A 12,018-nucleotide genomic window follows, 5' to 3' on the forward strand; every position below is an offset into this window, starting at 1 on the left:
TGATGGGAAATAAAGACCCCTCATTGTAAATGGAAGACGGCCACATGTGTCCAGAGGAAGAAGAGTGGCTGATTTCTACTTCAATTTATATTTTCTAAAAAAAAAATGGATGCGCTCCCACAGACTAAAACAGGTAAAAAAAAAAAATTGAAAATAAGCTTATTTTCCTTCATACTTTACAGAAACTAAATAATTTTGGTAAGAAAATTAAGAAAAAGCTAATTTGAGTTTATTTAAAGTTCGACCACAAAATGATGCGTTTAATGGTTTCTGTTCCTTAAAGTGGCGTAAAATTCAACTTTAAAATATCTAAAACACACCTCAGGTTTAGTCACTTAAAGGTTTAATTGTTTATAAAAAGTGTAGGTGGAAGTAAACTTCCTGACAATCCTTGGTAAATGTCATTAAATTTCATGGCTTCGCGGTGAAAAACCCCGTTTAAAAGTCGTTTTTTGTCGACGAGCCGCAGTGGATGGCAGCAGTGTTAGAAAGCACAGTGGGTGTCAATATAAAGTGACGGCCATATTTGCCGGTGCCGCTGTTGTAAACAAAAAGTGAGACAGACGCTTCACTGAATTTCGGGTCATTTTTATTTCTTTAATTTACAATGTCTTTGGGAATGTCTTACAAACCCAACGTCCATCAGCACATTCCGGGAACTTCTGGGAACCAGGGTAAGGAGAAAATGTGGGACAAAATCAAAGTATCCGACCGTTAAATCGAGTGTTAAATTCGGGGTCTCGGAGAATACCTGGAGAAAGACCGTGTCTGTAGTTTTTGTCCAGTTATATATATAGGGTCAGATCCTGGGAGCTAGGCTAATTCATATCCGCCATTATTACTAATGTAAAAGAGCGCCATCCGTGAGTCGAGGCGCCGGAGAAAAACCGTTGGGATATAGCACGAGGTGGCGGCGGTTCCGTAAATGTGGTTTTCCGTCGTCCGGGGTCGCGGTCCCACCGGGTGGCTGTCGTTACACGGAGACAAAAATGTATCACTTATGTCTTCTTGAGCCAGCCTTGTTCCGTTTCCTCCATGATGCTCCTCGGTCGGAGCTGCCGATTGATCTGCCTCTGAGTGTTTTTATGTCCCTTCGAGGACCTCTCGCGTTGGTAGCTAAATATTGCAACCGAACAAAGAGGCTCTCGAGACGTGTTTTTTAAGTATTATAAGCTAAAATAAGCTGAAATATCTCTTCTTTTGTTGTGAAATGCCTTTGTTTTCGACAATATGGTTGAAAAGTTCTTGATTTACCCACCATTTCTTCACATTTTCCTCCAATTAGCCAGGTTTTCTTGTAATCTGTTGTCTTGAGCGATTGTTCTCCAGCGTTTTTGGGAGGTCTATCAACGTTTTTCTTTGGACATTAGCTGCTTTTTCACTCATTTTCAGTTCAGTCGGTGTCTTCTTTTGTTTGTTAAGCCATTTAACACTGACCTATGAATCATTTAAGCGTAAAAAAGGCTCCTAACTCAAGGGATGAACCAGTGTTGTCAACACATAACAGACAATGTAGCAAAGACACGGTTTTACGTTGTATATTTAGGCACTTTAGTCACAAAGACGCATCATTTGTTCCAAATTTCTTTAGTTTCATCCATGAAAAACACCAAAAATAACACAGTTTTCGGTCAGAAAATAGTATTTTTGCTGCAACAAGGGGATTTCCAAAGAGCTATTAGCTAAAAAACTTGGTATATCTCAGCCTGATGGGCAGTGTGTGTGTCCTTAAAACTGAAAAAATATGAAGGAATAGTGGTGGATCATGTTGATATTGATACATCAGTGCCTCAGCAGGAAAAAATTTAGGTACATTTAAGACCTACATTATATGGTGGCAGAGTTATTTTTGATTAAAAGAAAACCCAGAAAAAAAATCACCATATTTTCCAAAACTTGTTCAGTCAGAAATTGTGAACGTGATTTAAGGTCATAAACTCTGTTTGATGCAGCACGTAGCATTTAGCAAAAGGAATTTATTTAAATCTAGTGGTGTTGTTTTGATATAGAATAAAGGAATTATTATTATATCACTAACGTTGTAGCCTAATATATTACTCTGCTCTAATTCAGCGCCATGCTTATAAAACAAATGTAGACCTGATCATTTAAAAAGGATATTCTAATAAATTCTAGTTATTTCTTTAATGTATAGCTATTTGCGTACTAGTTTCAAAAGTTTATTTGTGAAAAAATATGAAAAATTTAATTTTTGGGGTATAATTAAGTTTTATGCAGTGAGTTTAGGTTAAGAGGCTCAAATAATTAAAGAAAATCAAAGCTCTAAAATCTAAAATAGCTAAGGATTATTATACGTTTTGACTAATATTTATAATTACTTAGGATTTTAGGGTAAATCAGAATGTGTTCATGTAGAAAAACCAATTCCAATGTAAATAAAAAAACAAAAAATGACTATTTTCTAATCATTTTCAGCTTGTATTCAACTAAATACATGACAAAGACACGATATTTGATGTTCAAACTGTTTAAACTTTATTGTTTTTTTTAACAAATATTCGCTCAATTTGAATTTGGTGCCTGCAACATGTTTTAAAAAAAAAAAAAAGCTGGACAGGGCAACAAAAGACTGGGAAAGCTGGGAAATGATAATAAGAACAAGCCGACTCAACTGGAAACGGGTGAGTGTCATGTTTGGGTTAGAAAAAAAAAAAAAAAAAAGGAGCGTCCCCGAAAGGATGGGGCCAGCTTCACCGTTTATAGTTTAAGATCAGTAAAAACTGATTAATTCGGTCCAGTTTAACAAGAAAAAGTGTTGAAAAACAGACACATTTTCAAAAATATCACCAGCTAAATTTCCTTAAAGTATCAAAGAACGAGCTCCAGTTCTGGAGGGAAATGTCACATTTCTTTATATATTTCTATATAACAATAATAATAATAATAATAATAATATTGACTTACTGATACTTTGGTGGTGATGAACACTGACTGAGACGTTCATTGTTCTGCCTCCAGTTGGAAACCTCCAGTCTCCCTCGGCAGCTAACCTGGCCACATTGCAGTCCTACAGGCCGCTTCTGAGCGACTATGGACCTCCATCTCTGGGATTCTCACAGGTAAAAGCTTTAAAAGGGAGACTTGTTATTTATATTCTAACTTGATTTGTTCATTCCCGACACTTTTTTTAACTTTACACTTTTCTTTAGGAAGAAAAATCTGTTATCTGTAACTAATTCGATAATAACTTTTATATTATGTTATGTATGATTGTCGTATTCAGTCCTCCTCCACTTAGTTTTCTTTAACATAATCAGATTTTACTTAAACAAGGGAATTATGTTGGAACGACCAGCTTCATTTTTCAGTTCATTTATTTTAGCTCACAACCTCCCGATTTAGATTTTATGAAGAAACACAATTTTAGCCAACGTTATTCAGTTCTATTTATTTCCTAATTCTACACTGCACAACTCACAGAATGCAATGATTTTTAAATCTCATAAACCAATATTTCATTCAGAATAGAACACAGAAAACACGTCAGATGTTGAAAGAAAAAATATCAGCTCATCTTGGATTTGGTGGCAGCAACAAGAGGAGACCAGCTGCTGGACCTTTGGGAGAGGAATGTTGTCCCATTCTTGTCTGATAAAGGATTCTAGCTGCTCAGCAGTCCTGGGTCTTCTTTGTTGTATTTGAAATGTTTTCAGTTGTTTAAAGGTCTGGACTGCAGGCAGGTCAGTCCAGCACCTGGACTCTTCTACTATGAAGCCATGCTGTTGGAATAGATGCAGGATGTGGTTTAACTTTGTCTTGCTGACATATGCAAGGCCTTCCCTGAAAAAGACGTCATCTGGATGGGAGCAGATGTTGCTCTAAAACCTGAATATACCTTTCAGCTCTGATGGAGCCTTTCCAGATGTTGAGGTTTCCAGTTTCATAGACACTAATGCACCCCCTATGTCATCAGAGCACTGAGAGCCGATAACAAGCCGGATAGTTCTGCTCCTTTAGTCTGGAGTCCATTATTTCCTCAAAGCATTTCAAATTTCTAAATTTTCCAATCTGCCTCACTCTATTTTAAATGAGCTTTGGTCCGGAGAAGACAGCAGTGTTTCTGGATCATGTTCACATATGGCTTCTTCTTCGCATGATAGAGCTTTAACCTGCATTTATGTTCACATACAATGATTTCTGGAAGTGTTTCTGAGTCCATGCAGTGATTTCCAGGACAGAATCAGGTCTGTTTTTAATGCAGAGCTGCCTGAGGGCCTGAAGGTCACAGAAATGTCTCCAGAACCTCTGAATATTGTAGACATCTTTATATCTGACAGACTCTGCCTCTCTGAGGTGCTCTTTTTATTCCCGATCATGTTACTGACCTGCTGCAAATTAACCTCACTAGTTGCTACATGTTCCTCCAGCTGTTTCTTCTTAGTACCACTTCCTTTTCCAGCCTTTTGTTGCCTCCGTCCCAACTTTTATGAGACGAGTTGCTGCCATTAAATTCAATTAGAGCTAAAAATTAGTCATGTTTTCTATGTTCTATTGTTAAGAAAATATTTGGTTTATGAGACATTTTTGGAATTGCTTGTAAAGACAAATCACAATTTCAAATGTCATTTTGATTTAAATTATGTAAATTTGTAATTTATTGATTAATCAAGACAGAAAGCAGCATATATCTGTCCCATATCGACATGTGAAGGGACTACGCTGTGTTGGGACAAGGCCACCATCTTTGTTTGGCTTAAAAGTTGACTACTAAAGTAAACTGTGAATCCATTAATACACCTAACTACTCGTAATCCTGTACCGCTGAGAGTTGTCTTCCTGTTACTTCAGCGTTTGGGTCCAGATCGCTTTTTTAAGCCTTTGGAAAAAACACATAAACATTGTTTTTTAATAATATTGATTGTGTTTGCACATGTGTGCCTAAAAAAACACCGACATTTAGGTTACTTTGCTGGTTTCTTTGATTAAAAAGCTTCAGTGCTTGTGTGAGACTTTCAGTATTAATTGTAACCTAAACAATGACAAAAATCCAACACAGTGTGACGCCAGCTGCTCTTTTCAAGTGGACATGTGCACAAACGCCTCAGATGCAGTACAAAGTAATGAGTGTGAGCACGTGGACAACAAACCTCGGAGGGGACCTTAAAGGTTGCAGTCAGGAGTGGAACACGAAGAACATGATGACTGTGCTTGTTATGTATAATGTATAAAACGTGGGCATCTGATGCTGGTTAAGTGGCCGTAAAGCTGCTTATTCAGTCGCTCGTGGCTCAAAAGAAGAGACGAGTGAGGACTGGATGATGAATAAGGGACACCATGTGTTAGTTTGGGCATCTAAAACTATTTACTGCATTGATAAGTCATTATTAAAATCGGAAATTAGATGAGTCTTTTATTTTTTTAGATGTCCCATCTTTCTTTGAGCCCCCCCTCACCTCCTTAGATTAAAATCCTGAGTAATAAAATAGTTCAGATGTGATTAAAGTGCACATTTCGTCCATTTCAGTTCCACCGTGTAGAAATTCCAACACTTTTTATACACGGTCCGCCTCATTTCAGGGCTCCATCATGTTTGGGGTCACTCGGGTCTGTTTCACGGCTTCATCGGTGCAGGGATGAGGTACCTCGGCTCGCTTCCACCATTTGAAGTCTGTAGTTCAACACAAGGAGAGAAGCTGTGCCAATGAAAGTCAAGGAAGCTTTGATGAGGCTGAGAAACAAGAATAAAACCATTCAAGACACGGTGGACCTAAAATCAGCTGTTTGGAAGATTATTAAGAAGAAAGAAAGCTCTGGTGGACCAAGGAAGAATCCTCAAAGTCCCGTCCAACAGATCAGAAACAGTCTTCAGGAGGCAGGTGTGTCTCTGTCAGAGACGACTATCCACAGAAGACTTCAGGAACAGAAATACAGAGGCTACACTGCTACGGTTTGGGTATGTATGGCTGCCATGTATGGATGGAGCTGCGGATGGCAGCTGCTCGATGAACTCTGAGCTGAGATAGAAACATCCAATCTGCTTAAGTTCCAGTAAATGCCTCCAAACATCCTGATGATCCCAAAGAAAGATGGGACTCTGTCACAGACATTATGGAGGAAGCTGTATGTGCAGAAGCCACTCTTATTTATAGATGAAAACAGTGTAAATGTGTTGATTCCGACTTGATTTGCTGTAACTTCAGGGCTCCACTGGCAGCCAAGTGCCTCAGAACAAATATGCAGAGCTGCTGGCCATCATCGAAGAGCTCGGAAAGGAAATCAGGCCCACGTATGCTGGAAGCAAAAGTGCAATGGAGAGACTGAAAAGGGGTGACGTAGACTAATTCATGCAAAAATATATACATTAAAGCATCGTGAATTCAGAGTTCATTCATCTAAATGTTATTTATTTTCTCTTTAAAGGGATCATTCACGCCCGAGGGCTGGTCCGCGAATGCTTGGCTGAGACGGAGAGAAACGCGAGGTCCTAGCTGCGAACGCACATTCCTCCCTGCAAAAATCCCATTTCATGGAAAACAAAAAAATAACTTGCATGGCATTTCCTTTGCAAGGAGGAAAAAAAGAAAAAAAAAGGTTACAGTAACTGAATTAATGACTCCTGAAGGTTCTGGAGGATTACTTTAATCATGTGTGGGTTGTTGGGAATCAAATATGAGGATATCGTGTTATTTTTTGTTTTATTTGATTTTTTTTTTTTATGCCCCACTTTTGGGATCTAAGTTTTGACTTCATATTTAAAACATTGTTTTTTTTTTTTGCATGCGAGCGGGCCCAGGGGTTAATCGTAGACACTGCATGGCTTGTACAGAAGTAGATGGAGAAGACTTTTGTTTTGTTTTGGGTTTTTTTGGAGGTTTTTTTGGGGTGTGGGGGGTTAGTATTTGGTCTGTTTTTCAGACCTGCGCAACACATGATCGAGTGAACGAGGGACAGGTGTGCCAAATGCATCGGTTCATCCGTGTTGAAGTTGGTTTTGGTATTAAAAGAAACAATAACAAAAAAAAAGGAAAATGCTGTTACTTGCATCTTTGTATGTATTTATTACTCTGTGTAATAAATTGTATTTTCAATACAGTTGTCATTGTGATTCATTGTGTTGTAGTTTTTATATAATTTTGTATCTGAACTGGTTTCACTTGTCCTTTATTCCTAAAAGAAAGTTGTCACTTTTGATACTTTAAAATAGGAAAAATTAAGGGACAGAGCCAAGGGGAAGAGTTGGGATCGGGCCTAAATCCTGATATTGTAAAGTTTGTAAAGGCTCATTTTGCTGCTTTTGTATTTTATATGAAGCAAATAGATAAATAGAAGCTATTATTTATTTAAATATATTTGTTTGATAGCCTTTAAACATCTAACAGAAGACCTCAGTCTGTTTTGTCCCAACAAATGTGTACGCCTCTTTCCCCAAGCCAACCAATAGAAACAGAGGCTGAAAGTCCCGACCAATCACGGCTGCGTATTTCAGATCTCATTAGGACCAATAGCGTTGCAGGCTGCGAACGTTACAGCAGGCAGCTAACACTGCAGTGCAGCAGCCAACCAGCAACAAGCTAGCCATCCTGACAGTTCACAGAGAAATATGGATGAAATAACTCCACAAGTCAACTGGTAGGTCGACTGCAAATTATTAGAGGCTGTCTTTGCTATTCTGTCCTACGTTCTGCGGCGTTTGACATGTCGATATGTGCTGCAGTTTCGTCCGCGTTGTCCAGCCTGCCTCCGCTTGCTTACAAACCTGTAATAAACCAACTTAGCCAAACTGAGCTTGCCCGCTAACCATCTGAACGCTGGTTAGTTGAAGCTACCTTGTTCCAGTTAGATAAGTAAGCCTGGGTAGGCATTGATAGGCAACTTTCCCCGTCCGCAGCTTCGGATGTGCTGGCTGACACCGTCGCTAAAGCAGCTAATGTAGCTTTTATTGCTGAGCTTGATTGTTATCTGTCACTGTTATTTTAATTATGCTAAGTTAATGAGTTATCCTGTTTAACTTGCTCCGTCCAGAGTAGCTGTCACAGACAAGAAACAGCACATAACAGAATGCGAATGCTAAACACTGACAACGTGAGTATTTGTGTGTTTATGTTTGGCACCTGTTAAATCCTGATATGAAATCTGGGAGCAGAATTATGTCATGAATTTAATATTTTTCTGAAATCAACTGTGTCTCTGGCTTTTTTTATGCTTATTCTCCCTCTGTTGCGACAGCTGAGCAAGACTTTCAGCTGTTAACTTGAAGTTAGGAAAAGGGGAAGTGTGAATCAGAGGCTTAACGCTACTTTCTCTTCCTTTGGTGTCCAGCTGTCAGATTGACCCCCTCCACATGGGCCCATAAACATGTCCACAGATGACAGTATCTCTGAGGATGTTTCCAGCTCGGGGGCTTTGAGCCATTGCCACGTCAGTGCCGATGGAGATGTGGGAAAGGAGAGTGAGACCTCTTTGGTGTCCTCCGAGGGGACATCAGCCTCTGGGCTGGCTGTCTCAGAGGGGAGACACACGACCTCCCAAACAACAGGAGGCACTGTGGAGAGCAGACCCATGGACATCACACCAGCATGCAACAAAATCAGGTGGAGTTACTAAACACACACCTGCGAGTGTAAGATAGAAAGACAGTAGGTTGTAGGATCAATACAGTAATATATCCATTATTGGTAACAGCTTAATAGTAGATCACAGGAATATTTTAAAGGATGTTTCAATTCCAAACATGCAGAACCACTACAAAGTGGCTTAAAAGCAAGAACATTTCAATTCGATAAATGTCTGTTCCTGCGTCTCCTCTTTCCCATTTTTCATCTCTGAGTGATTCTGAGTGACATAATGGACAATACTGCCCATCATCCACATAACGCGGTGCTGAAACAAAAGAGCATGTTCAGTCAGAGGGTTCTTCAGCTCAGCTGCAACATAGAGCGATACAGGAAGTCATTCCTCCCAGCAGCAATAACCATAAAACTAGAAATCATCCAAACCACAAAAAAAATCTGTGTTTTATTTTATTTATTATATTGAATCTATCTTCTCTTCTAAACAATCCATTTCTGTACAATTTTGTTCCAGAAGTCTGTGTCTGAGCACAGATGAAGCATTTGAGCAAGAAAAAAACCTCCCGTTCATCAACCCAAGCTCCCTGGAGACCCTTCGGGCCCTGGTGCAGGAAATCCAGAGCAGTGGGGAGACAGACCCTGAGATCTGGAAGGATTGTGAGGTGGGAACATATCACACACTTTGGGAAACAACAGTGTGTGAGTGAGATCATAAGTGCACACTCGTGATATTCTAAGTGAGGTCGGGGGAGGGGTTTTGCTGCTTCGGCTGTTGTTTTTGGCAGCTGGCAGCCTCGTTTTTGGAGCTGTCACTTCTGTTTTTTTTTGTGGGGATCACACCTGACAGTTAGGCACACGCACACACATTCACAGACCACAGCAGCTGATCTTTTCAGACGCAGGATGTGATGTGCAGCGATCAGACAACTGTGATGCTCAGTCCGTCAGGCCGTTAGAGTCGATCGGAAAACGCACTCCAATCTGATCTATTAAATTACCCTTTGGCCAGATCACAGGAGAATTATTGCTCCTTATATCATCTCTTTGATAGGAGTTGGTGTCTTAATGGCAGTAAATGGCTGCTTCCTTCACGCTTTGCATGTTGTTGCGTGTCCGTGTACCCGGACATGCGCTCACATGTTGAGTCACACAAAGACTGTCTGTGGAGACCCACACGGATCTACCCAGATGATTATTTTTACATCGCACGGACTTTTGAGGCAAAACATAAATTGGCTTTAAATAGTTTTTCTACATGTTCATGAGTTTAGATTAAACTTTCTACAGGATTCTAAGAACTTTGTGAGTAGTTATTGTTACGGATCATTTTGAAGGTGTCTTTTTTTAGTTTTCTGAGGGCTTATTGAGATGTATGAGACACGCTTTGGTCAAAATATTTGTTGGTTTAAGCTCAGAGGCTCTCTGGGTAAGTTAACGTTGTGTGATTTAATGCAGTAAACACAAACATAATGAAGCTATTCCTCCAATCATACCAATAATAGTTGGTATGACTGGTAATAGTTTAGCAGTGTAGCTGTAAGTTAGCAGCAGATGCTAGTCATCAACAGTAAAGGACCAAGCCGGAGATGTAACTCGTAGTAACGCACGTGTACCGACATACACACAACAGACACACAAACGAGATGCAACCAATTGGACTCAATGTGGCTACTCATCTCCTCCTACTGTTAAACAAAAGCATTATTCAAATTTAGTTTATTCTTCTGTTTGTTTTTCTTTTTATACCTTTTGGTTATATGTTCTCACTGGCTTTTATGTTCTGGTTTAATGTACAGCACCTTGGTCAACCCTGTTGTTGTGTATAAAGTGCTTTATGGATAAACATGGTACGGTATTATTCAGCCTGTAATACTGTAATACTCAACTAATACTGTTCCACATGCTTCTTCAATATGCTCAGTGTCGCAAACCTGGAACAAACTCACTTACTCAAAATGATAAGACTCTCCGAACCTCCCAGAAGTAAACTTTAAAGCCATTACACGCATTGCAGATACAACATCACAAGACACCACCCGTACTTTGTAATCCTTCCCTCTGGACGGAGATGCAGAACAATAACAGCCTCATTCCCTCTTCCATAGCATTCTTAAATAACAGAAATATACCGGAAGTGTGATATGTAAAATGTTATAAATGTATATTTTTAATTTTTTTCTAAATTTGTATATGCCACATGTGTGAAAAAGAATCTCCCCTCTGGGACAAATAAACTAAATAACTAAATAATGTCAGCGTATGGCAGGGATACCCACATCTGGTCCTTGAGGGCCGCTGTCCTGCAGGTTTCAGATGTTTCCCTGTTTCAACACACCTGATTCAAGATCAATACATCATTAGCAGGCTTGTGCAGAACTTAACAATCTTTTGAAGAGATCCATTTCATCCGAATCAGGTGCATTGAAGCAGGGCAACATCCTAACACCTGCAGGTCAGCAGCAGCCCTCGCCGAACGGATGTGGGTATCCCTGCGTGTGTGGTGATAAGAGATGAAAATTATTCTGATCTCAGCTGATTTGCAAAGGGTGATTTAGCATGTTGCTCAGAGAAAGGATGCTTGTTTCTTTTCTGCAACAGAGTCGATGGCTGCATCTGTTTCAGCTGGTTGAAAAGCAATACCAAGAGCAAATACTTGCTCAGCAAGAACAATACCAGTGCCAAATACAGGTAATCCTGCGTTTATCATTGCGTCCCGTCATATTTTCTGGGTTCACATGTCGCTTTTCTCCTGTTTGATAAACGTGTGCATTTTTTTTTTTTCAGTTGATTCAGGATGAGATTAAGGCTCTGGTTCAGCTCCAGAACCGCCAGGCCAGTGTCCAGCCTCACACAGACTTCTCTCCAACTCCGTTGGCCAAAAGCACCACAAACACAAAGGGATACATTTTCCCCCTCATTCACAGTGACTGCACAGTTCTCAAAAATGTGCCAAGTGACAGTGACAGCCTGGCATTCCCTGTCCATACTCCTTTTAGCTCCCCTTCACCTCCACTTCCCAGATCAGAGATCAACAACCAAAGGGAGGAGCGGGCAACCACTGTGCTCAGCAGTGGATACGGCACCCTGACTGCTTGGGAAACGGGCCCGGAACCCACCGAGTCTCCAGGGGGAGATGCGGAGGATGGTCAGGGAAGAGATCGGCATCCGTGGAGAAGTAACCTCCATGAGGACACAGAGACAGCTGGGATTGGATGCCAGCAAGATCTTTCCAATGAGAGGACCGTCGGCGTGAATGATCCTAATCCGTTAATGTACCAGCAGAAAACATCTGGGTATGTCTGAGCTCTTTGACACAAACTACAGTTACTTAGAAAGGTCCTGTGGAGTTCTCAGATACAAACAAAACTGCTATTAATCAGTGGAATGTGGTGTATTGGATCATTAAGAGTGCATGCCTTGTCTTTTTGATGTATGTTTACAAAACAAAGTGGGTGCCGACCCATTGAGGACATTTTTTCCATGGCTC

At 40.2% G+C, this 12,018-nt stretch overlaps 2 protein-coding genes across 5 annotated transcripts in view; both read left to right on the top strand.

The window, feature by feature from the left end:
* The first annotated feature begins 12 nt into the window (after window positions 1–12).
* cdk2ap1 (cyclin dependent kinase 2 associated protein 1) lies at window positions 13–7,049 on the top strand. Of its 2 annotated transcripts, none has more exons than XM_075456164.1 (4): window positions 13–133; window positions 2,980–3,080; window positions 6,162–6,288; window positions 6,382–7,049. In XM_075456164.1, the coding sequence occupies exons 1-4, from the start codon at window positions 106–108 to the stop codon at window positions 6,447–6,449; spliced, it is 324 nt and encodes a 107-aa protein (XP_075312279.1). In that variant the 5' UTR covers window positions 13–105; the 3' UTR covers window positions 6,450–7,049. The 2 variants fall into 2 exon arrangements, with proteins under 2 accessions (XP_075312279.1, XP_075312278.1); XM_075456163.1 differs by lacking the exon at window positions 13–133 and adding an exon at window positions 507–674.
* A 449-nt stretch (window positions 7,050–7,498) lies between these two features.
* Window positions 7,499–12,018, top strand: part of mphosph9 (M-phase phosphoprotein 9) — a 33,562-nt gene continuing 29,042 nt past the window's right edge. Inside the window, exons 1-6 of one of the 3 annotated variants that reach the window (XM_075455530.1) lie at window positions 7,499–7,590; window positions 7,984–8,043; window positions 8,281–8,552; window positions 9,046–9,193; window positions 11,130–11,219; window positions 11,316–11,824. In XM_075455530.1, the coding sequence (XP_075311645.1) occupies window positions 8,317–8,552; window positions 9,046–9,193; window positions 11,130–11,219; window positions 11,316–11,824 (983 nt within the window). In that variant the 5' untranslated portion in view covers window positions 7,499–7,590; window positions 7,984–8,043; window positions 8,281–8,316. The remainder of the gene's footprint in view (window positions 7,591–7,983; window positions 8,044–8,280; window positions 8,553–9,045; window positions 9,194–11,129; window positions 11,220–11,315; window positions 11,825–12,018) is intronic. The other 2 variants (XM_075455532.1, XM_075455531.1) reach the window with 2 other exon arrangements.

Source organism: Odontesthes bonariensis, chromosome 22, assembly GCF_027942865.1.
Source record: "Odontesthes bonariensis isolate fOdoBon6 chromosome 22, fOdoBon6.hap1, whole genome shotgun sequence".
Lineage (NCBI taxonomy): Eukaryota > Metazoa > Chordata > Actinopteri > Atheriniformes > Atherinopsidae > Odontesthes > Odontesthes bonariensis.

Bases quoted from the DNA above. Each gene is read 5' to 3' on its own strand.
- cdk2ap1 (XM_075456163.1), top strand. From the start codon at position 608: ATGTCTTTGGGAATGTCTTACAAACCCAACGTCCATCAGCACATTCCG. The intron at 3,081-6,161 runs GTAAAAGCTTTA...CTGTAACTTCAG, and splicing joins CATCTCTGGGATTCTCACAG to GGCTCCACTGGCAGCCAAGT. The intron at 6,289-6,381 runs GTGACGTAGACT...TTCTCTTTAAAG, and splicing joins AATGGAGAGACTGAAAAGGG to GGATCATTCACGCCCGAGGG.